The sequence below is a fragment of the Malaclemys terrapin genome, chromosome 5, assembly GCF_027887155.1.
Source record: "Malaclemys terrapin pileata isolate rMalTer1 chromosome 5, rMalTer1.hap1, whole genome shotgun sequence".
Classification (NCBI taxonomy): domain Eukaryota; kingdom Metazoa; phylum Chordata; order Testudines; family Emydidae; genus Malaclemys; species Malaclemys terrapin.
The window spans coordinates 50870487-50895246 of NC_071509.1; the positions used below are offsets into that span (position 1 = coordinate 50870487).

The window sequence follows — 24760 nt, forward strand, 5'->3', positions numbered from 1 at the left end:
ACGGCTACCCCTCTGAAAGATTAAAGAAATACAAATTTTCTGTATTTTTAGTTTACCTTCTTCAGTTGACAACAGTTTGTATATAATCAGCTTCTCCTGTTGTGTGGGGGTCTTCCACGCTACAACAGGGAAGAAAGAAACATTTATAATCACATTTTCTTTTTTAAACCACAAACATTTGCAGGAGACTTGGTCAGGTTTGTACTTGAAATTACTTCTCTCTTTTGGCAATGACTATATTTCCAGCTGATAGTGTCCATTTAAATTTCTGATGACTCTTTGGCTTATGTAACTTTTCAGCATTATTGAAACATTTACAGGTCCAACTGTCTAATGTATCATTTTAACAGGAATATCCTGTGGCAGTGAAATCTGCCTTAAGAACTTTGCCAAAGCATACCTACCCCCACGCTTCCTGATTTGTAGGTCATAATTCATGTGTCTCATTTGTCCCTTTCATGCTATCTTAATATCTTTTTTTCCTGGTCTCTGTGTATGCACAATTAAAGGAAACCTGCAATTTTATGTGACGGATTTTGAAATCTGTGTAATCAGAAATATAAATCGCTATTTTTAAAAAGTCAGTAAAATAAAAATGAATAAATGGCAGTAAAACAGGAAGTTGTCATCGCGCCGCTTTGCACACATAGATTCAGATACTACTCACAATGACTTTAACAGCAATAGGAACAGGATCAGGCCTACAATTTGTGATAAAGGAAGTGCTGCTTCAAACACATGAATGAGACAAAACTATCAGGTGTTTAAGGCAAGTTCTATTTTATTTTTTGTGACTTGAACAATACTACTACACACATTCTTCTAATAAGTAATAATTGCTACTTTGAAGGGACCTCTACATATTTCTGGTTCTGAGATGTATCCTTCCTGAGCTTGTGCGATTGAGCTTTGGGAATCTTCAAGAAAAATAGGGCTAATTGGGACTGCACAAGCATCATGTTAGAGCACAGAATTCTAGAAGTGAAGTTCCCAACTACCTCATTTGTTGCTTTCTATAGCTGGTTGTGGATATACAGACTTTCACTTTGTACTGAGAAAACTTTCCACCAAGAATATTTGGTTGTAGTTTTGGTTGTTTTTTGGATTGGTAATTTCATGTAGTTTCTGCAAAGTGACTGTCTCTGACTTGGTTCTGGGACATCATGTCAAGGTCAGAGCCAAAAAAACCTGAGTTAAGTGGTGTATTTAATGTCCCCCTCGCAGGTTAAATGCACAGACTTACTGCCTGATGTGCTTTGATGATAACCTGGATCATAGTTTAGCTTGCTGGCCTTTCATGTGTTAGTTCTAAAAGAACAGATACATTCTGCTCTATGCCTTCCTTTTGATAGAGGCCCAATGAACCATACTCTGGTCAGGGAGAGGGCAATTATTGATTTGAAGTTTCCCCTAAAGTTTTCAAACAGAAGCCTTTGTTCCTAGGCTTTGCATCTTGATCCTGCTTCAGATTGGTAAAATATTGTGTATCTGGTCTTGTGGCTGTTTCAGTGCCAAAAGGCTTACACTGGGCTTGTCTATGCTACAGCGGCACAGCTGTGGCTGTAGACATTTTCTACAGCAATGGAACAGGTTTTTCCCTTGCTGTAGTTAGTCTACCTTCTGAGACGTGGGAGCTATGTCGAGGGAAGAATTCTTGCGTTGACCTAGTTGCATCTATACTGGGGGTTAAGTCAATCCAACTATGCCCTGTAAGTCCCAGGACATTACAGAGACATGGTGGGTAAGGTAATATCTTTTATTGCAGCAACTTCTATTGGTGAGAGAGACAAATTTTCAAGCCACAGAGGCCAGGTCTACACTACAGATCTATATTGGTACAACTACGTCACTCAAAGCGTGTCGTCATAGCCACTTAACCCCCCATGTAGACAGTGTTATGTCGGTGAGAGAGCTTCGCCCGTTGACATAGCTACCACCTCTTGGGGAAGTGGATTAACCACGCTGTTTGGAGGAGCTCTTCTGTCGGCATTGGAGTGTCTTCACTAAAGCACTACACTGGCACAGCTGCACCAGTGCAGCACTGTATGCGAAGACAAACCCAGAGATCTTCCTCAGGTCTGGGGAGGAAACTTCCAACATCACTGCAAAATGCAAGGTGGAACAGATTGTTTAGCATAAGTAGTGAGCACATATTATAGGGGACCATTCAAGGTAGAGTGGCCCATTAACACCTCTGGAGTCATAGGACAAAAAGATGGGGTTAGTGAGCTACAGATTGTTGTAATAAGCCATAAATCCAGTGTCTCTGTTTACTCCATGATTTTTAAATGTCTAGCAGAGTAATGAATTTAAGCTCCCAGGCTCATCTTTTGAAAGTGTTGTACAGGTTTCCTTTGAGGATGAGGACTGAGAAGTCAGATATAAAGCAATTGCTTTGTGAAAAGTGTTCACTCACAGGTGATAAGGTATTTTGTCTTTTATCATTTTCCTGTGAGAGTTCATTTGAGAGTGTAGTGACTGTCTGGTTTCACCCACATAGTTGTTGTTGGGGCATTTAGTGCACTGGATGAGGCTTAACACCTTGTGATAGGCATGTATAGTATCCGTGAATCTTGAAAGGTGTGTTGTGGGGAGTGTTGATCATTGTAGCAGTGGGGATAGTCTGCAGGTCTTGCATCTGTTTGTCTGGGAGGGTCTGGTGCTCCTTTGAGTTTGCGCGCGCTGGTCTGTGGGGAGATTGCTTCTGTTGAGCTTGGAGACATTGGGGGGTTTGAAGGCTAGAAGAGGGGGTTCAGGAAAGATTTCTTTCAGGATGGGGTCCCCATCAAGTATGGGTTTTAATTGTTTGATGTCCTATATGGATTCCAGTATGGGGTGGTAGGTGAGCCAGCTGGTTTGACCAGCACAGTTCCCTCAGTGCTGAAGACAGTCTCAATACAAGGGAAGCCTCAAGCTAAGCTCCTGCTGGGGAAAGCTCCCCTCAGATCTAGGGTTTGTTGGACTCAACGATTGTGGAAGCATCTATTCTGTTTTCCTTTGCCCTGAAGCAAAGTGGTAATGTGAGGCACAGCTCAGTGAGAGCTTCCATGATAGAGAGCTCAGTGCTGTCACATGAAGCATGAGAGCATAGTAGAGATCTGACTTTTAAGGTAATTCTTGGTCTTCCAGTATCACTGACCTCTTGGACTTTGATTCTCTCTTTCCTTTGGAGATGGTGCAAGTCCCTTGGTTTCAGCACACTTCTGTGTTCTGCACAGTGCACATTCTTTGTTGCAGAGATCTGGTGGAGTCCTCTTTTTAAATCCAGAGGATGTAACTGGATCTTCTGTTCGAGAGCCTTGATTCTGGATCTTTTCATCTTTCTCCTGGTACTGTTTGGGAGAGGATAGGAGGCTCACTGTAACGGTTCCCTTGATCATGGCATTTTGGATTCCGGTGAGTTCACATTCTCTTCTTCAGGTGTCACAAATTTTTTCCTCGGTGACCTGCTTGGTAGTGTGGGATAGTGTTATGTAGATTCCTTTCTGTTGTCCCCAGTTAATCCATGGATAATTTTTCCATATTGGCAGGGACCTCCTGTAACTTTTTAATAGTCAAGCAACTGTAGGAGGCCAGTCTGACATGTCTCTTCCTCTAATTCTCTCTCCAAAGAAGGGTAAGATGCAGTCACTACTTTGCAAAAGCAGTTTCTAAAAACTATTTTCCTTATCTCTTATGGTCTGTAAAGTCTGTAGAACTAGGCAAAAGAAACACTTGCAGGTAAACCCCTGCCTTGGTCTCCCCATTACTCAAGCATTCTGGTCAGTGTCCTTTCAGTGTTCCAGGTCCCCTTTGCTGGGCCTCACTTCTCCAGTTTATGCTTTCTTCTCCAAATCCTGGAGTCTCTCACCTCTGAGTCAGTTTTCTTCAACGTGGACTAGTTCTGCAGTCAACAGGTACCCAGTCCCTTTTGTTCCTTTCTTTGTCTATCTTTGTTTTTAAAGGGCTGTACCAACACCACCTTTGTCTCCTGTCCTGGGGAAATTCCATTCCTTCAAACCCTAGCCCTTGGAAGGGAAGTTGAAGAAAACTGCTTTTCTGTAGGATGCAGTTACTCCTTTTTTCTGCCCAGGCAAGATCTTTTCAGGTGTTGATGGTTTTTAACAACCAACCTATTCCTAGGCAAATGCCCCAGTGCCTGCCCCCTACCCCGTAGCACAGTAAAAGGCAGCTGTAAGACATAAGGATACACACAGTTCATAAATCAAACTGGAATTTCTAAGTTGTACAGTGATTCCCCAGATCATCAAAGCATATCTTCTAGAAAGGCACCCTGTCTTGATTGAAGACCTCAAGAGACAGAGAATCCATCACTTCCTTTGCTATCTTGTTTCAGTGATTAATCACTCTAACTGTTAAAATTGTGTCTAATTTCTAATGTGAATTTGTTGGGCTTCAACTTTCAGCCATTTGCTTTTGCTATTAAAGAGCCCTTTGATACCTATTAGGCTCTCACTATGAAAGTACTTATACCCTGGAATTCAGTCCACACTCAGTCTTCTTCTTGATAAACTAAACAGATTGAATTCTTAGTCCCTTACCATAAGGTATTTTTTCTAATCCTTGAATAATATGTGTGTCTTTTCTTCACCCTCTACAATTTTTCAACATCCTTTAAAAAATGTGCACCAGCACTGGAAGCAGTATTCTAGTATCAGTGTTAGCAGTGCCATGTATAGAGGTAAAAATCACCTCCCTATTCCTACTTGCTACTCCACTGTTTATATATCCAAGGAACACTTTAGCCCTTCTTGACAGAACATTCTACTGGGAGTTCATGTTTAGTTACTTGTCTACTGTGACCCCTAAATCCTTTTCAGATACATTCCCCCATTGTGTAGTTCCTAGTTGTGCATCCCTTGCTCCTAAATGAATAACTTTGCATTTGGCTGTACTAAAACATGTTTTGAATGGCTCCATGTAACCAAACTATCCAGATCACTCTGTATGACTGCCCTGTATTCCTCCTTATTTACTATTCCTCCAATCTTTGTGTCATCTGCAAATTTTATCAGCAGTGATTTTATATTTACTTCCAGATCATTGACGAATATTTTGAATAAAGCTGGCTCTGTTCCCTGAGGAACACCACTAGAAATATCCCATTCTATGATGACAACTATTTTTTTGCATCCGACGAAGTGGGCATTCGCCCACGAAAGCTTATGCTCCAATACATCTGTTAGTCTTAAAGGTGCCACAGGACTCTCTGTTGCTTTTTACAGATCCAGACTAACATGGCTACCCCTCTGATACTTAACTATTTTTTTTGAGATCTATCAGTTAGCCAGTTCTTAACTGATGTAAAATGTTCTTTATTGATGCTGTATAGTGCTTTGGATATTGCTTGGTACTAAAGCAAACGTTTTACTCAAGTACAAGTATATTCCATCTAAGCATTTATCTTTATCAATCAAACTTGTAATCTCATTTAAAAAAATGAAATCAGATTTGTTTGATAAGATCAGTCGTCCATAAAACAGTGTTGATTGACATTCATTTTATTACTACCCTTTAATTATGTATTGATTGAATCCCATATCACCTTTTTCCGTTATTTTGCCCGGAATTGATATCCGTCTTACTGACCTATTGATACCAGATCACCCTGCTTGCCCACTTTGCTAATGTTGTGCCACTGTTAGCTCTTCCAGTCTTTGGGAATTTCCCTAGTATTCCAAAATTCATTAGAAAGGATCTCTCTAGATCCAGCCTGCCAGCCATTTTAATGCAGTCCTTGAGCTCCCACTGGGGAGCGGGATCTGAGGCTTGCCCTGCTCCGGTGCTCCAGCCAGGGAGCAGGGTCGGAGGCTGCTTCACCCGGCTCCCCGAAGCAGTAGCATGGCCTCCCTCTGGCTCCTACGCATAGGGGCAGCCAGGGTGCGCCGCCCTGCATGCTGTCCCCACCCCAAGCACCACCCCCGCAGCTCCCATTGGCCGGGAACCGCGGCCAATGGGAGTTGCAAGGGTGGTGCCCGTGGATGGGGCAGAGTGCAGAGCCATCTGGCCGCGCCTCTACATAGGAGCCGGAGAAGGGACATGCCACTGCTTCAGAGAGCCACTTGAGGTAAGTGACGCCCGGAGCCTGCACCCCTGAGCCTCCCCCCGCACCTCTGCCCCAGCCCTGATCCCCCTTCTGCCCTCCAAACCCCTCGATCCCAGCCCGGAGCACCCTCCTGCACACCAAACCCCTCATCTACAGCCCCACCCCAGAGCCCGCACCCCCAGCCAGAGCCTGCACCCCCTCCTATACCCCAACCTCCTGCCTGAGCCCTGATCCCCTTCCCACCCTCTGAACCCCTCGGTTCCAGCCCAGAGCACCTCCTACATCCCAAACTCCTCATCCCCAGCACCACCCCAGAGCCTGCACCCCCAGCCAGAGCCCTTACCTTCCCCCTGCACCCAGCCCAGAGCCTCTCCTGTACCCTGAACTCTTCATTTCTAGCCTGCACCCCCAACCAGAGCCCTCCACCCCTCCGGCAACCCAGCCCCAATGTTGTGAGCATTCATGGCCTGCCATACAATTTCTATTCCCAGATATGGCCCTTGGGCCAAAAAGTTTGCTCACCCCTGGAATGAGGGGTGTGTTGAGCATGTTTGGTGGTTGTCTTGGACATGCCCAAAAGAGCCTTCTGAACATCAATAGAGGAGTGAAAAAAACTGTAATTATTTGAAAAGAATTTTTAATCAATACAGGGCATATTATTTAAAGGATGCTCTATGGACAGCTGATTTTTTTAAGTCCGTTTAAAAATAATGTAAGTTGTGTCCCTTTAATATATTGAGAGCTGTTTTGGAGCGTCACTTGTAATATATATTGAAATACAAAAATGTCTTATTTTGTTACTGTTCTTAAAACTCAGGTCAGGTAATGAAAAATAAATAAAGGCTCCAATGTTAACCAACTCATCCATGTTCTACATAGATTGTATCATATACACTTAAAATTGCTATGCAACACATTTAAAAAGTAGGCAGGGGATAAAAGAACTTTAGGTTTTTATTTATGGATTTTGAGTGTTAAATGTTAATAACTTTCTATATGTTCTGATTTACCTAGTTTTCTTTTAAAAGGGGTTATGGAGAAAGAAATATAAATGCATATTCTTGACTATATATGAAGTGCTTGAAGAAACAGTTCCTTAAGAAATACTACTTTAGCTAGGCAAGTTCTGGGTCATTGAGGTTTCCCTTTAATAAACTATAGCCTGTCCCTTTTTAAAAAAATAGCATTAAATTAAGTGAATAGACAGACACCACCTCTGCCTTAATGACATATTGCCAGTCAGATTCTTTTATTAAATTCAAAGTGATATTCTTGACTGTGAAGTAGGGCTGTTCACAACTTGAAATTACTTTTCTTTGAGTTTTTGTTCCAATGTGGAACAATTTTATTTATTTATTTTAATTTTGGAATTTTCTACAATTTCCAAATTTCCTATGGAGAGTCTAAATTTTTGTTTAAAAAAATAAAAAAGTCTGTTTCTACATATTCTGAATGAAATTGATGAGGCTCTCTGAGCTACTCAGCTGGAAACCTTATAGCTTAGCTCTAGTCAAAGTTTCCAGGGTTGCCAGGTTTACTGTTGTGCAACAGGAAACCCAAAGTGTTGAGAGCCCTAGTTTGAGACCCTTGGGAATCTTGGTCCAGAGATCTTTGATTGTCATCCTTCTCTCCTCTCAACTGCCACATCTGATGGTTGCCTGCTTGTCCCAGACACTTCATTATGACTTTGTTCAGCTGTCACCTTACTCTTTTAGTACCTTCTCTGGACAGGAGTACCAAAGAAATATTAAAGATGCTGCCTTTTTTGTTCTTTAAATCACAACTGAAGACTAACTTATTTTCATTTGATACTAAGGCACTGTGTACTACATTTTTTAATGACTACTTTTATTGTAAAGTATATTGATGTTATGGTGCAGAGTATGTCAGAGTTGCTCTTTTCTTTACATACAAGTTGCCGGTATATGTGGATATATTGCTGGAAAGATTTCTTACATGTCGGCCTGCCAGAGGAAATTTGAGAGACTGGAGAATTCCCCAATAGGAGAGAGTTTACGACGAAGGCACAGATATCTTCCAGATAAGTAAGACTTCAATTCTTTCACTTTCTTTAAGTTCTTAAACTTTTTTTTTTTTTTTCTTGTAAGAAGTTCATAGAAAGATCAGGGCTGCATTTGCAACTTGCGGTGATCTTGAAAGCTGAATTTTTCCTTCCCTTCCAGCAACTTGTTACCTCCAGGAAACTCATTCTTTGTGAATTCACAAAGCAGCGGCATCAACTGAAAATTATGTTTGAGCTCTGTTATGTACAACTGAGTATTTTGTCGAGTCAAGCAAAGTGTTTTTTTTTTTTTTTTTTTTTTTTTTTTTTAAAGCAAAAATGTACTAGAGTGTACACTAAGGCTTTGGTTTCCTGTGGGATTTACTCACAATAATGTTACACAAGTTTTCTCTTGATAGTTTAGAAGACAACTAAAATAAAATAGCCTCACTTGTTGGAAGTTTTCCAATAGTTTAGTTTGACTGATGGTGAAGTAGAAAGAGGGCGGAAATAATAATAAAAGGAAAGAGATCAGTAAACAATATTAGCTGAGGAAGAAGTATGGTGGACAAACTTACTACTTTCCTTTGTTCACAACTTTAAAATCTATAATAGTGGAGAAACATGACACCATTATACTGTATTTATGAAAAACTCATCAAGTTCTTTAAAATATTTCCTGTTTTGTTTCAGAAATGTTTTCCCACTTGATACGGTTTTTAATAACATTAGTTTTGTAATCTCTGACCTATATAAATCTTTATATTAGTTTATATAATTCACTGCTCAGAAAATGTTATTTGGATAGCAGTGAGCAGTAGTCCAGTTTATGTAATGGTTACTGTTACATAGACAGACAGACATATTTTTTAAAACCTTTTAATAAGGACTTGAATTAATCTCTTAACTGCTTTCCAAACTAGGATTTTTGAAAGCTTTGTGTGCTGAACATGATTTTATACTGAAAGAATTGAACTTACTGCACTAAATTCGATTGTGTTGGATAACATCACCCTAAATATTTAGTTCTCTTTAAACTCCATGTTCTAATCTCAGTTGGGGGTAATCATTCAAAACTAAATCTTTTACAAGTAAGAAATTATAGTGGCTCATATCTTTGTCAAGAGTGGGTGAAGAATTGAAACTGTAAAAACTTGTTTAAACGAACAAAAGATTTAGGTGTCTTGATGATGCAGTAGGTTAATAGCTCATTCTTTTGCTTCCATAAAATGGGTTTACATTGTTTTAGGTTATGAATGAGAATGTTGTGGCTCTGTCTGGCAGACAGTAATTAGCAGTAATTTGTACAAACTGCAGTATTGTTCACATACACTGCCCTGCTTTGAAGCCAGTGATATCAACCATTTCACTTTCATGCTAACTAAATTCATACAAAACAAATGGCTTTAAAAACATTTTGGTTTGCAATTAGTAAGACCTAGGCAAATAAAGGATTTTTATTTCTTTAAAATTGTCCTTTACGTGCCATTGTACACTCATAGATGAGGCAAGACAGTTGCAACCACCTCCGGGCATAGAATGCATTGTAAAGGGACAAATAACAAGATAATTCAAGATATTGCCAATGTGGAACTGAACAGGATAGAACTGACGAGAAATTATGTCAAGTAAAAATTACATAAAGAACCACCAGAACCCAGAGAGAACAAATGCACAGCATTCATTAATCTGTTTAAGAGATGGGCAAAACAAGCAGATATAGCTGATATATTAAAAAAATAAAAAAAGAGAAAAAATGCATAATATGAGTTTATACAGGTGGCTTACTTTATTAAATATCACTTTCAGAGAAGACAGGAACCAACAAAGCTACCTGTATTTGAAAATTTTACACAAGGGCTTGACGTTTCAGCAGTCAAGATTCTTTAGAATCATGACTGTTTTTAAACAACAAACAGCATAAAGCTGTTAAGTGCAGACTGTAAATATGAAATAACAGCAAAAGAATGGGATGAGATAATACAGATAATTGTTGGCCCTAATACTAACAAAATAGTGCAAGTTTAATATTATTTAGTTTACAGAATGTATGTTTCTCCATTTCTGTATAATAAAATATATAATATTGTCCTAGATAGCTGTATGAAATGCAAATAGCCAGGCCCTCTTTCATGCACATAAAATGTGACTGCTGGATGGTAAAAAAAAAAAAAACACAACCCCCCGTCCTCTACCCTTTGAAAATGAGGAAATAATAATAATAAAACTAGAGAGAGAACTTGAACAGGACTTAGACTTTGGGAGTTGGGCTGTTTGTAAAGATTCAATTTGGGAATAACAAAGCTACTCCTGTTTTTGCTGTTTAGAGTAAAAAAAAGAAAAGCAATCTTAAATTTGTTGTTTCAGGCAACACTTCCTATTGTAGATCACTGAAAAAAATTAATAATAGAATATCTTATAATGTAAGACTTCTCAAAATTTGTGAGACAGTGCCAGCCAAATTCACAAAAATGGATTGAAGTAATAATATACCTTGCACAGGAAAACAATACAATAGAAACACTGAAATCATTGAGATGCTTTGATATAGGGTATGTCTATGCATCAAGCTGGAGGAGTAATTCCCAGTGTGAGGAGACATACTCATGTTGGCTCTCATCAAGCTCTCTAAAAATAGATCATAGCCAGGGCAGCACAAGGGGGCAGGGTGGGAGGGAGGCGGTGCGTGCTGGCTGCCTCCAGTACGTTCCTAGCATCTGATGGGCATGCACTCAGCAGCTAGCCCCTTTTGCTGTTTACACTGCCGCGCCTACGTTCTATTAGTGTGGTAACTCAAGTATGTCTCCTCAAACTGGGAATCCCACTCCCAGCTTGAAGTGTAGATTTACCCATAGACATGGTAATCTTATACAAGAGTCAAGAAGAATATATACATGGGATAACTGAATTACATCCCCGCCACCTTTTGCTTTCCTTTTTCTGTTCTCCTGAGACTCTTCCATGCTCCCACATAAAACCTTCAGCTTCGCTTCTGCGCCCTCCCCCCCCCCCAAAAAAAATGAATATGCATGCTTAAATGCAAATATACACACCATGTTAAGGTGGTATTTAAATAATGGGGGGGAAAGGGAAAGGTTAAAATAACAATATATTGCTTTATATTGTTAATTCTGTAATAAGATGTATGTACCTATATGTGTAAAGACAATGTAACTGTAATGTCTTACTGTATTGTAAATGATCCAAAATATGAATAAATTAATTCTCCTTCTCCCCCCCCAAAAAAGTAAGAGATGGGCAGCTGAGTAAATAATTCAGTAGTGTACAGGGCCATTAGAAGTATGGGCTTAAATCCTTCGCTATTCAGCGAAGCATGTAAGTATACACTTAAAATTAAAGCATGTACTTAAGTGCTGTGCTGAATCAGGCCTAAATTACTATAGTACACAAATTTTTTTGCATGTAACCAATTGATATCATCTTCTTTTAAAAAAAAAAAATTGTTTTTAATCATCATTCCCCCTGTTAATTTTGTGCTGGAAAACTAATTCAGCAATATGAGGGAGGAACCTAAGACTTCTGTTTCCTCAAGATAATTCTTTTGCCCCCAGGATAGCTACTGTCACTTTTTTTGGTATTGATCAGTCGTAGCAGCTTGTAATGAAGGGTTTTAAGTTGCATCTTGGCTTCTCAAACCACAGTTCTTCCCTCAAAACATTCAAAAATAGTAGCTACTGCTAGATTCTTATGCCACCACTAGCTCATGCAGGCACACCCTGTTCTATTTGTGTCTGATGTGTTTTGTCTGTGTCTGAATTGTCTTTGGGGGCAGGGATTGTGTCTTACAGTATTTATCTTGTAAAGTTCCAAGCCCATGGCTGGTACTCTGTCTATATTCTGTATTTTTTTTCAGATATGACTCAAGTTTCTCATGTATGCTCCTTTTGTAAAGTGTGTATGTGTTAGGAAGCGGGACATATAGATCTTTTTGGACAGTGTAAGCAGAATCAGTTACCTTTTTCTTTTAAACTCTGTTAATACTTAAAGTTTTAAAAAATTAATTGTATTAAAAGCTTTAATCAAGGACATTTTATTCCTCAACCCATCGTGTGTCATGTGCTTTAATTAATTATTTCCAATCTTAATATCCAATTGTGTTATTTTTCCAGATATGCTGCTCAAAAATCAAACTTTGCAGGTTCGCCTTCTGGGTTATTTTTTGGATATTCTCAAACAGCTGAAGCTCCACTTTCTTCCAGCTCTTCACATGAATATAGTTCAGCAGATCAGCCTGCAGAGCAGTCTGTCTCTAATTATGCACCAATTCCATTCAGTTCTTCTCTGAATGAATCCTCTCCTACTGGAATTACTGACCATAATGCCCAAGGTATGGCTTGTCTTAATAAAGTTTATAACTTCATAGTACATTAATTCTTGTCTATGTCCTGGATGTCTTTTGTTTTTAGAGGTGGGAAGAATGTGAAAGTAAAGCTTCTTTTGTCATGATGATAAATACAGTATATCCCCTTAATTTGCTTGGATGTATACATTCTGTATATTCAAATTGCCTTATTTTAGCACCTGTCCAAATATACAGTATTTTGTAAATCGCAGTGGTTTTTGTTACAGGAATGTGTTGAAGTTCCAAAAAGAAAAAAGTATGTTGACACAAAGCACAACTATCTACAGTATGTTTCTGTTTTAACATTTGTCTCTTTAAAACCAATTTAATGTCTTTATTTTTTAAAAAAGATAATTGCAATAATTATTTCCATGGAATAAATATATATATGGAAAATCATCATTTTTTTTAGGTATCATCCACGACCTGAGTTCACGATCTTGTTTTTCCCCTGTAACAGTCCAGGACATCATTAACACCTAAAGCAGCATGAAGGCTGCAGGAAATTTTAGGCTCAGTGATGTCCTCAGTTGTTGCAGGAGAAAACAGAACCCAATATTCAGATTTTTAAAAGTTAAAAATACAAACCTATCACATTTTAAAAACCCTGTTCCATTGGCATGGGATTAAATATATGGAATATATTGGCATGGGATTATATCTATAGAGAGAGAAAGAAATATTTTAAATGTATTTTAGATTTTTTAATTTTTTTTAACAATCTTTTTATTAATTTGACTCTAAAAGCCCCTTCACACAACTAATTTTTGCTAACAGATTTAGGGGCTGACATTTTAGACACATTCATAATCTTTGACTCCTTACACTGAAGCACTTGAAAACTGCAATTTTAACAGAATCCAGGAGTTGCTCTCTCCATGTGTGCTGAATTTATACAATAATTGATAATATGTGAAGGAAAAAAAAATCCCCAAATAAAGTATAGAAGTGATATATTCAGAGGAGGAAATGTGTGCATAAATGCATAAATGAATGCTTGCAAAAGTGAAATTGGAGCTGGCAATTTACACATATTAACATCATGCATAGGTTGATTTTGATTTTTAACTGTTTTTAATTAACTGGGTTTATAAAACTGGACAGTAAGGAATAGCATGAAAGAATAATAAAATAAATATGTAATCCAATATGGAGTTTTTCCAAATCCAGTTATCCCAATAAGTCTTAAGCAACAACCCACCTATTGATGATAGCAGCATTTTAATGTATAAAACATCACATTCTATCACAAATCTTGATAACCTTTACCATTTAATGCAGACTGAGGTAGGGTGACCAGACAGCAAGTGTGAAAAATCGGGACAGGCGTTGGGGGAGTAATAGGATCCTATATAAGAAAAAGACCCCCAAAATCAGGACTGTCCCTATAAAATTGGAACATCTGGTCACCCTAGACTGAGGGTTTCTCCAGAAACAATTGCCTTTAATATACAGACTGTTGGATTTTAAAGTGTGGGGGACAAATTATGGGGGCGGAGGGGGCGGGGGCATTGTCACTTGGGGAAATCACTGTTAGTACCTTCTTTAATATCCCTACAATAGACTGATATCTTGCTGTGTTGGAGGACCTGCTATACATGGTTTTGCTGTTTCTGGAAGGATTGCAAGCCTGTATGCAAATCATAAACTTAGCTGGATTTCTGAAAAGTAATTTATAAACTTTAAATAATTTTGGAATACATTTGTCTTGCTATGCTTTTGTCAAGTGACCAAAACTTTCTCATCCACCAAATGTTAAACAGCTTAAATCTCTTTCTGGTAATTTAGCAATATCAGAATCAGAAAACATAAATTAGTGTCTCTTCTCACGTGTGGATAGAGACTGACAGTTTGTCTACCTCAAGCATAAATAAGAAAAAATCAATGAAGTAAGCTCAAAAATCCATCTGGATCTTAAAAAAAAAAAAGTAAAACCCTTGTTTATCTCCATTTCTGATTGTGATCTGATCTATAAATTTAGCTACTTTCTTGGGATTTACAAAGCTGACCATGTGTCATTCAAAATTAATAATAGTTCAACCAAAAAAACGTGAAGAACAAAAAGAAAATGTAATCAGACCCTAGAAAAGCCATAACACCCTGAAATAGCGTTATCCCCTTTGCCTTATTAATTGTAACTCATAGTCCCAGATACGATCATTCACATAGTTCCAACCACCCATGATAGTGTTTACTGCTCAGTTTCTTGGATGGGAGAAATCTTGCAGATTGTAACATCATTAATGGTGTATAAACCAAGATCAACAGTTTGTCACTTTGTCCTCTGAGGTCATGAGTTGAAATCCTGGCCCTGTTGAAGTCAATAGGAGTTTGCCATTGAAGTCAGTGGAGCCAGAATTTGACCCAAGGAATAAGTGAGCCCAAGCATTTGCATTAACTCATATGAAATTTGAGTCTTATTTCACAGAGTTCAATCTATTTATACTTTTCTTTCATTTGTTTGATAATCTCACTAGCCAACCTAGCAAAGTGACTCTAATAGTTGTAGAACAACTCAAGATGTAAAACAGCTCAAATTTGTGGTTCTTCCAAAAAAAAAAAAAAATAGTGATGCATCTGATTTTCCATTCACCAAAGGTTTCCTTTATTAATCACCACTATATATTATTTGAAATGCTCTGTCAGTAGTAGTAGCACCAAATTATGGTGCTCTAATAGATGAATATGTTCTTATTTCCTAAACATTACTGGACTAGACATTCTTACTTTTACTCAAAGATATGGCATTTTTAATATTATTGGGGGATGGCTAGGTTTTTTCTTGGATAAAATAAGAAAAAGAAAACCTTTCTCCATCCTAAGAGCAATACATTTTTGACAGATTAAAAATGGGGGGTGGGAATGAATGGAAGCAAACCCACAAGCCTGATAGTGCTTAGATGCCACGGAGTTTGGGCACTTTATAAATACGTAGGTGGCTGATCCATAACATCCTTTTCTCTTTAGACCAGTTTGATTTCCCCTTCTCCAAAGTCTTCATTTTTAAAAAGTTTGGCTGTGCTTGGAGTGCACAGAATTCTCTTCTCTATTCTCTAGAGTCTGAAAATATGGAAAACTCTTGCTTTGGGTTGCGCTATCTGCTCAGACTAGACTGCTGTACCATACTGATGTACTCCCAACAGAGCAAAACATGTCTTTGCTGTCAGTCATGATCTAGGTGAACTGCTGTCTGCTTGAAAAGCTGTTTGTGGTAGTGCTATGCATAGAAATTCTGCTTTATGTTCTTCTTTGTGTGTCACTACTCAGTTTTTCCAGCACACAACTACTTCATAACATTGGTGGCATCTGAGAATAAAATGAAAGGATTCAGGAGGGATCCTTCTGAATGTATAGAGTGCTTTTACAATACTTTAAAAAAACTGAATTGCAATTTAGGATTGTGGCTGTAATGTGTCCCATTTCAATCTAAGTTGAGCTACAATTGATTGGCATGCTAAAAAAATGTTTGGTTAATTGCAGCTGTAATCAAGTGTAGTTGGGTGTTGCTAATTCTCAGTGGGTTTTTTGTTTTTTTTATTTTTTTTAGAACCTGTTCCATTACTAGAAGAAAGTCCTAAAAGAAAAAGTGTCTCATACGAGGAGTTAAGGACTAGAAACAGAGAGACATATGAAGTAGCAATAACACAAAAGCCAGAGACTCCAGTCAAGTCTTCACAGGAGAGACCTTTTAAAAAAGAAGGTAATTTGATGCTGAATTGCTGCAGTATGTAGTGAACATGGATGCCAAAGTAGTGTTGAAAAGGGTTAGAGTCTTATGCTTAACTTCGTTTATCCTTTAGGGATTTCTTAAACACTGTCTTGAAATGACAAAATTGTGTTTCTGACTTAGCTCACATTTGAACTGATTTCCTTTCTATGTATGGCTTATGTACATCATATTATATAGTTTCATATTTCAGATTACTTCTTGTGTTGGAAAAAAACATTGACGTTTTGGTAGCAGATTATAATGACTGTACTAGAACAATCATGTTATCCATTTAGAAACGAATTGTGAAAAGTTTGATTAGTGCTTGACTGCCTAGGCCTTTAGGCGTGTGGCTACGTAGCAAAGAAAAATCTGCAGCTGGCATGTACCAGCCGAATTAGGTTCACAGGGCTTGGGCTGTGGGGCTGTTTCACTGCTGTGTAGACTTTGGGGCCTGGGCTCTAGGATTCTGAGAGGTGGGAGGTCCCTGAGTCCGGCAGTCTACATAGCAACGAAACAGCCCTGCAGTCTGAACCCCACGAGCCTGAGTCAGCTGGCATTGGCCAGCCATGGGTGCCTAGTTGTATAGACATATCCAAAGAAAGCACTTACTGCATCATAGCTCTTTAGCAAAGGTTCTAGAACTAAGGTTTCTGATTGAGCTTTTTAGCATACACCCTTTCAAAAGCTAAGTTAGCATTCTCTCAAAACAGACCACATACCTGTTTTTTAAAACGTATTTTATGAATTTGGGATTTCTGTAGTGTAGAATTTTGAAGGACATGTCATTGTTTGCAGATGTTTACCATTCGATGTTAAAATTTAAAGGAAGGAACTAGTACTTGGCACCAATCTTGAGATTTTTGTTTTCACACTGGAAAACAGAACTTTAGACAGTAAAATAAAAATGAAATGACCTTCAAAATGAAATGGCATTCAGTCAGTATAAATCTATCTTTGGGAACCACACTTCTTATTTTGAATAAAATTTTTTTTTTGATGTTTAATGCACTGCAGGATCTGTCATTTTGAATCTTCAGGAATTATATTTAGGTCCCCATATATTCTGCATCACAATGGGACCGAATTCTGCAGCAGCAACCCTTTAATTTTGTGGCAATGTTAATTTATTCTAGCACTATGAAATACTCTACATTCCCATACCGCCCACCCCCATAGAACATATGCAGTTTTAGCCAATAGTTGAAAATACTAATTAACATAAAATTCTTGGGTGAACATTTGAAACAATAGTTATTTTCAAAGATAGGTTTTTTCCCCACTATATTCTCCATGGGGCCAGTAATACGATTAACTCCCCTTGTGGGAAAAGCTGTAGAGCAAATGTAGCTGCAGGCTGGTCCTAGCAGGGCAATGAGATAAAATATTGAGTACCTGCCTGGATCAAAATGATGAATTTTGTGGCAGACACTCTGAATTACGTGGATTCTTGGGAAAAATGATGACTCCCATGGCTGTGGAATTCATGATGCCATGAATGAGGCAGTTCACACCTCTGAGCTATTGTTCCAGGTTGCCTGTAGATTCAGGCAACTGACATTTCATCTGTGTGCACAGTTTCCTATTCAAGGTTTTCTCCACAGCCATAGAGACTAGAATCATATTTTCTTTTAAATGAAAGCTCAAGTTCTGGAGCAGCACTTTGTGGCAAGGAGTAAACAGCAAAGTCTATGGCTATGGAATTGCAGAATACAAAGGTTCAAAATTTTATTTATACTTTTTAATCTAGGATTTTTTCACTATGGAACAGTGTTTAAACAGAACATAAGATCAAAATAGATAGAATGTTGTTACTTTTATATTTATCATCAGCTTTTGAAAATGTAACATGAGTAGTTCACTGAGCTTTCTACAGGTAACTTGTAAATGTGGTTGCTTGCACTGTTTAAGAAAGTAGAGTAAAAGCAAAACTAAAATAAATGTAAATATTTGCTGGATAATAAATGACAGAAGTGCATGAAAGTCTGAAATTAATTTTAGGGAACTTACTGATGTCACTAACAGAGATGGTTCAATAGCAGAGTTCAGTGATTTTTCAGCCTGTTTACTTCTTTTCTTTTGAAATGTTAGATAGCTTTATAATAATGGGTAAGAACAGGAACTAAAATTTAGGGTTTGCCTCCTTTGGGTTTAACCTCTGTGCTCTTAGTGTGCCTGCTTAATGCCTGCTAAATTACTGAGGAGTGGATGCTCTTCAGCAGCAAATGATGATAAGCAATAGGTAACCCCTACAGCAGTTTTGTGGGGATGGGAGCAGAAATCAGCACAAATCCTCAAAATTGAAATTACATTGAGAGGGTAGGAGGAACATCTACAACACCTTCCTCCTGTCCATGCCACCCTCAAACGCCTCCAGTAGAGTCTTCTGTCATTCTGTGCACCCACAGATAACCCGGAGGCAAACCCCAGTGCCCACGAGAGCCTCTTTCCCTGGAGATACATCTCCTTTTTTTGGCCTTTACATAAGAGAAGTGCACTGGTTTAACTAAAACTGATTGGGTTAAACCAGTGCAAAGAGCTCTGTGGACCCTCTTCCTTTGGGTTTTAAGCCATGCATATTTCAGTTTGTCTTGTCAATTAGACATCAACTCAAGTTAAACTGAAATAAACCTGGTTTAAACTGAAATAAGAGAGTCCACACAACCTTTTTGCATGGATTTAACCAAATCTGTTTAAAATTGCACTTTTAAGATGAAGTCATTGCAACTTCCTCATGTAGATGTGCCACTGTCATTGTTGACAATACTACCACTCGTAGTCACTCAAGCCCATTACTTTGGTATCATCTTTAAATCCACCCTCTCTCTAACCCCAAACATTCAGGCTGAAGCCAAAGCTTGCTTCTTCCTTATATGTAATATTTCCAAGATCCAGTTCTCTGTGTGAACCACATAAATTCTCATCCTGTCTTGCCTCTCTGGCCTCCTGACATTCCCCTCTCCTTTAGAATCTTTGGCTGGTCTGACCATATTGCTCTCACTTGCACACAATTTCTGACAGCCCAGATCCTCCTACTGGCTCTCACTTCTCTCTTGCATTAAATTCAAGCTTCCCCTCCCTTTAAGGTAGGGTGACCAGATGTCCCAATTTTATAGGGACAGTCCCGATTTTTGGGTCTTTTTCTTATATAGGCTCCTATTACCCCCCCACCCAGTCCTGATTTTTCACACTTGCTGTTTGGTCACCCTACTTTGAGGACCAGCACAACTCAGCACCTACTGTCTATCTTAGGTACTTGTATACTACATTAATGGGGGCCTCACAATCATTAATGTACTTATCCTCTCAACACCCTTGTGAGGTAGAAAAGTACTGTTAACCCCATTTTAGAGAGGGGAAACTGAGACACAGACCAAGTGACTGGTCCAAGGTCCCACAAAACATGTGGCAGATCAGGGAACCCAGCTCTCCAGAGTCGTAACCATTGGTCCATCTTTCCTCTTTCTCTTTATATTTATTCTTGTATCTTATTGTATTCTAACTCTATCCCCTAAGTGATGCCAGCCTCTATCTCCTGTTTGTCCATGTCTCTCCCGAACAAGCACCTTTTCACTTTCTTCCACACTGCTCTCACTGGACTGATTCATAAAACCATTACTCTTCCCTCCTTCAGATCTGTCTCCAAAACCCACTTCTACATTGTAGGCAGTTGCCAACTGTTAATGGCTAGGTAGTTGGCCAGTGTGGATTACAAACATCTCCTTTTTGTTTAAAAACAAATATAAATTAAATATATAACTAATTACCTTGTAGCCACCTAACTGTGCAAATAACAAGACTATGCAACCACATACTTGTATCTGTTATTCTTTCCCTGTTTCTTCCAATTGTTTGGTACACCCACTTGTTGCATCTTGTTTTAAATTAATTATAAACTCTGCAGGGTAGGGATTAATGTAATTGGTCCCTAACCTGACTGGGGCCTTTTAATACTGCTATAATAAAAACTAGAAATGCCATCTCTACCCCTTCCCTCATTTTAAAAATTACTAGACACGCACTGAAGTATAACTGTCCCTAAACCTCACACTTTGAAAACACAACACATTCACCACAGTTTCAAAGCACTATGTAAATTAAACTTATGTATTTAAACTATTTAATTGTATGTGATCTTTTTCTTTTTTCTAGTTAAAGTAAACAAGTATGGAGATGCTTGGGAAGACTGAAAACTGAATCTTTGCATGTACTGAAGGAAGATATCGTCAATCAGCTAACTTCAGTTCCATCTATGTTGGTCATGAATATCTGCACACTTTGGTGTATTTTGCCAAACTGAAATATGTTATAATAAAGGAGATTAGATTTTATTTTTGACTTTCCAGAAGAGTGAAAAATGTTGGATTGTAGGCTTAACATTGTGTAGCTTTGCACCATTGGGGAACTAGACTATTGATGAGAACAGTGATTTTAAACAGTTTGATATTGTTTAGAAATAATGAAAAAGGGATAGCTCGCACTAATTTTATAGATTTGTAATGCGAGATAAGACACTGGCATATGTAAACAGACTAAGTCAGATGTAGTGGTGTTGAGAGGGGAAAAAAACAATCTTTTCAGATTATTTAAGACTCCCATTAAAAGTCACTCAGTAAAATATACCCTCTTATTTTGTTCATTTATTCTGAAAGTAATGTGATGTAAAATCCCAGTGGTATTTACCCCCATCTAATTAGTAAGGTATTAAAATAGTTTTTAATTTCTCCCATATTTTTTGGGACTTCAAAGTCAGATTTTATTAACCTGCAATAAATCTTTAGGACTAAACAGTAAAAATAGACAGTGATGAGGAACTAGCTAGGTACCAGAGCAAATGTACACCTTTCACACTCTTCAAAAATGTTTCAGAATAACATGTACATTTTAGTGAGTTATCCTGACTCATCTACCACTGAGTGATTGTCATGACAAGACCCAAGTTACCAGAAGTACAGAAAATGATTAAATGAAAGAAAAAGGAAACATTAAAAAAGCATCTGTATTTAGGCATAGTGGGGTAAGTGTATTAGTTACTTTAATTTTGGTGACTTGGGTTCAAATTCTGGCCTGGATTGAAAAATAATTTTGTGGTCTTATTCTTATTCCCATGTTTACGCATGTCACGAAACCACCACACAGTTTGTCACCACTGTCTGTCTCTTGAGAAGAGATCCCCTTGAGTAGAATATAGCATTAGTATTTCTGTTCAGGACTGAGATACATTGGCAGAGCTGTGCTGACACATTTTCCTAGTATCTGCTTTACCTCCTACATATCTGGATCAAAACAGTGCCACCAGTCTTTCTTTCATGAGCACTAGAATCTCATCTTCAAGCTGTGACCTTCAGCTGCTCTACTTATATTCGTAGCCTGTCAGCACTATCCCTTTCTGGTTTGGGGTCTTTGGTTAAAGGTGTGCTGAAACTGATCAATATCAACCCTAACTTAATGAGAGAAGAGAAGGAATTATATTACCAGACAAGAAAAATGCTCTTGAAGACCTCATTGATTCAATGGACCAACAACAGAGCAACATGGACAGAAAGATTCACCAGGGTGGTGCAGAGTAAGCTGAAATGAGGGTAACAAATAAATGTAGAGAAGATGAGTTCTTAAAGAACCAAACAATGTTTAAGAACATCTGAATAACAGGTCTGTTTGCAGAGAAAGGAAATGCCAAACTACTTCTGACCATAAGTGGATGACTGGCATCAGGTTATCTTGAAGCTAACTGTAAAAAAGACCCCAATTTATCTTGATGAGAGAAGGTTTTCAGGTCTGAAATGAGAGGTCCATGAAAGTACTAGAAGTCAGCAGGATTTGTACTGTTGAATGATGGGGACAGTGCAGAATACTGAAAGTGGTCAGAAAAGTACTGTGATCATGGGAGAAATTCATATAACATTTTCTTGATTTCTCCGTGTTATACCCACCATACAAAAACGGAGACAATAAGTTACTAAGCTGCAAAATAGTAACAGGAAGTTGTAACACTTATCTTTGCGTATCTGATCTTTAAAGAGAGAACTATGTTGAAGCAGACGATCTCTAAGTGAAGGAAGGACCCACGGACAAGCCTTGAGTAATAAGTACAAGGGAAAATACCAATATTTTTCACTCCCTCACAATGCCTAAAGGAGGTAGTATTTTGGACAATCATCTTGCCAATAAAAATGTCTTGTTTTATTATTTTTGTGAAATGTGGACTACATTAGACTTTTTGGAAACATGTTTGTAAGAGTCTGGTGACTCTTTGTCTTTGCCTCGGAAATCTGAATTAATATTTGCTTGTACTGAAGGTTCTTAAAATTTCTCTTCATGTGCATGTATGTTTTATGTAGATCAATGTTTTCTACCCTTAGGGCTTGTCTACATGGGAAAATTTGCTGGTATAACCAGTATAACTCCCCATGGGGACGCTCAGATTCAAGAATGAGTGCGATTTTTCCAGTTTAGTTTGTCACTTTGGAAGCAGTCTAAGCTAAACCTGAAGACGACGCTCTTATTCCAGAAGATGAGTGTTTACACAGGGAGTTATACTAGTATAACTATACCATTAAATTTCCCTGTGTAGACAAGTCCTTCATAATGAGTTAGCACAATGAAAACATGAGGCTGCAGTCTGATCCTTCTTCCTTTCATCCCTTCTCTCCGTAAATCAGTGGACAGATGTTGCACTGCATGTGAGAATCCATTTGGACTATCATTAGAAATATTTTAATCTGCCTCACTATTTATTTGTAATTGTGTGCTTATCTTAGGTAGTATGAGGATTGTGGACCATCTGGTGCAGAACAGCAGTTGATGGGAGATTATTTTACCCTTTTTCCGTTTAAATATTGAAAAAGGAAAAGTCATCTACTCCATTAATATTATACCTTAATCTTGCATACTAAAATGAGTGCTTTCTAAATGCTGTAAGCAGTTTGTGTACTGATCTGAAGCCAAAGGTTTTGAAAATGAGATTGACATTTTACCCCAAAATAATTATTTTATGTATGCAAAAATCATTTTATATAATACTGTTAGAAGTATTTTCATTTTCTGTAGCTATGAAAATAAAGGCCATATCTCATATGTGGGAAACACTATTTTAAATGCTGTTTTTATTAAGAACTAGCTATGTTAATATATGTGGCATAAACAAATATCAGAAAAAATTCAAAATTAAGTGTGGAGCTTGGTCTCTCAACCTTGCCTTTTTGTACCTAGTTATTGCTGTAAGTTGGGTATGTAAATACTCTTCCTCACTTTAGCACAACATGGTGGGTTGATGTGTTTTTTTTGTTGGTCTGTATCATGTCCTTAATGTATATAAATACCTGGGGTTTGTATGGTCATAACTTTTAACCTCAATGGTGGTTTTAAAAACAAAACCCTAATATTCTATCAAAGCAGGGCCTTTTACTTTTTAGACAGTATGATTCTGCATAGTGAGTGAGAGATTGGCATACAGGCAACTGGAAGGATGTTGTCACTGGCATTGAAGGAGGCATGAACTGGCCACATTAAGGGTGTGAACTGGGCTATATTTTAAAATGGCCATAGCTACATACTGAGACCCAGCATCCCTTCATTGCTCTTAGCTTGGAATAGGAAGAGCTGCACTTCGGGTTTGAGTCTTAGGTTGATAAGAACTTTTCACATTCTTCAAATATCTTGTCAGGATCCCCCAGAAAAGATGGAGAGGTAATGGCTTGATTTTTCTCCTGTGAAAAAGGTGCCCAAACGTAAAACTTTGAGAATGTATTAGCTATCAAGAACCAGTAGGGGTGAGAGAATGCCGAAACAACCCCGTGTGTGAATATTAAAATTTTGCTTAGATTAACTTTCACAGGTAACCACTATCATTTTTGGTTAGACAAGTTTCTAATCTGGTTCAACCAAAAGGATAGTTGGTTTAAAATAGACTCAATTGAAATAGAAGACAGCTTTTCTTTTAAGTAATCTTACCTGTATGTCTGTTAACAAAGAATCCAGCATTCTATACAACTTGGAAGTCCTTTTCTCACGTAGCATAGAACTAATCATCCTAAAAATGCATCTCTTCAGTTTTACTCTTTAGGTCAGAAAGTGTTCACTGCTGTATTCTGTGTGAGCACCAAAAGGAATGAACACACAAGGATTATGTATTAATTAGGGCTGTTGATTAACTGCAGTTAACTCACAATTTAAAAGAATTAACCATGATTAATTAGTTTTAATCGCACTGTTAAACAATAGAATGCCAATTGAAATTTATTAGATATTTTGCATGTTTTTCTACATTTTCATATATATTGTATTCTGTGTTGTAATTGAAATCAAAGTGTATATTTTTATTACAAATATTTGCACTGTTAAAGTAAACAAGAGTGTTTTTCAATTCACCGCATACAAGTGCTGTAGTGCAATCGCTTTGTTGTGTAAGTACAACTTACAAATGTAGATTTATTTTTTGTTACATAACTGCACTCAAAAACAAAACAATGTAAAACTTCGGAGCCTACAAGTCCTACTTCTTGTTCAGCCAATTGCTAAGACAAACAAGTTTGTTTACATTTACAGGAGATAATGCTGTCCTCTTATTTACAATGTCAGAAAGTGAGAACGGGCATTTTCATGGCACTTTTGTAGCCAGCATTGCAAGGTATTTACGTG

The 24760-nt window shown here is 38.0% G+C and overlaps 1 protein-coding gene across 1 annotated transcript in view; it reads left to right on the top strand.

Annotated features, from left to right (window-relative positions):
• OCIAD1 (OCIA domain containing 1) overlaps positions 1-20742 on the top strand; it is a 32697-nt gene extending 11955 nt beyond the window's left edge. Inside the window, exons 5-8 of the mRNA XM_054029096.1 lie at positions 7962-8091; positions 12179-12396; positions 15959-16111; positions 20273-20742. Coding sequence (XP_053885071.1) covers positions 7962-8091; positions 12179-12396; positions 15959-16111; positions 20273-20310 — 539 coding nt within the window. The 3' untranslated portion in view covers positions 20311-20742. The remainder of the gene's footprint in view (positions 1-7961; positions 8092-12178; positions 12397-15958; positions 16112-20272) is intronic.
• The last annotated feature ends 4018 nt before the right edge of the window (positions 20743-24760 follow it).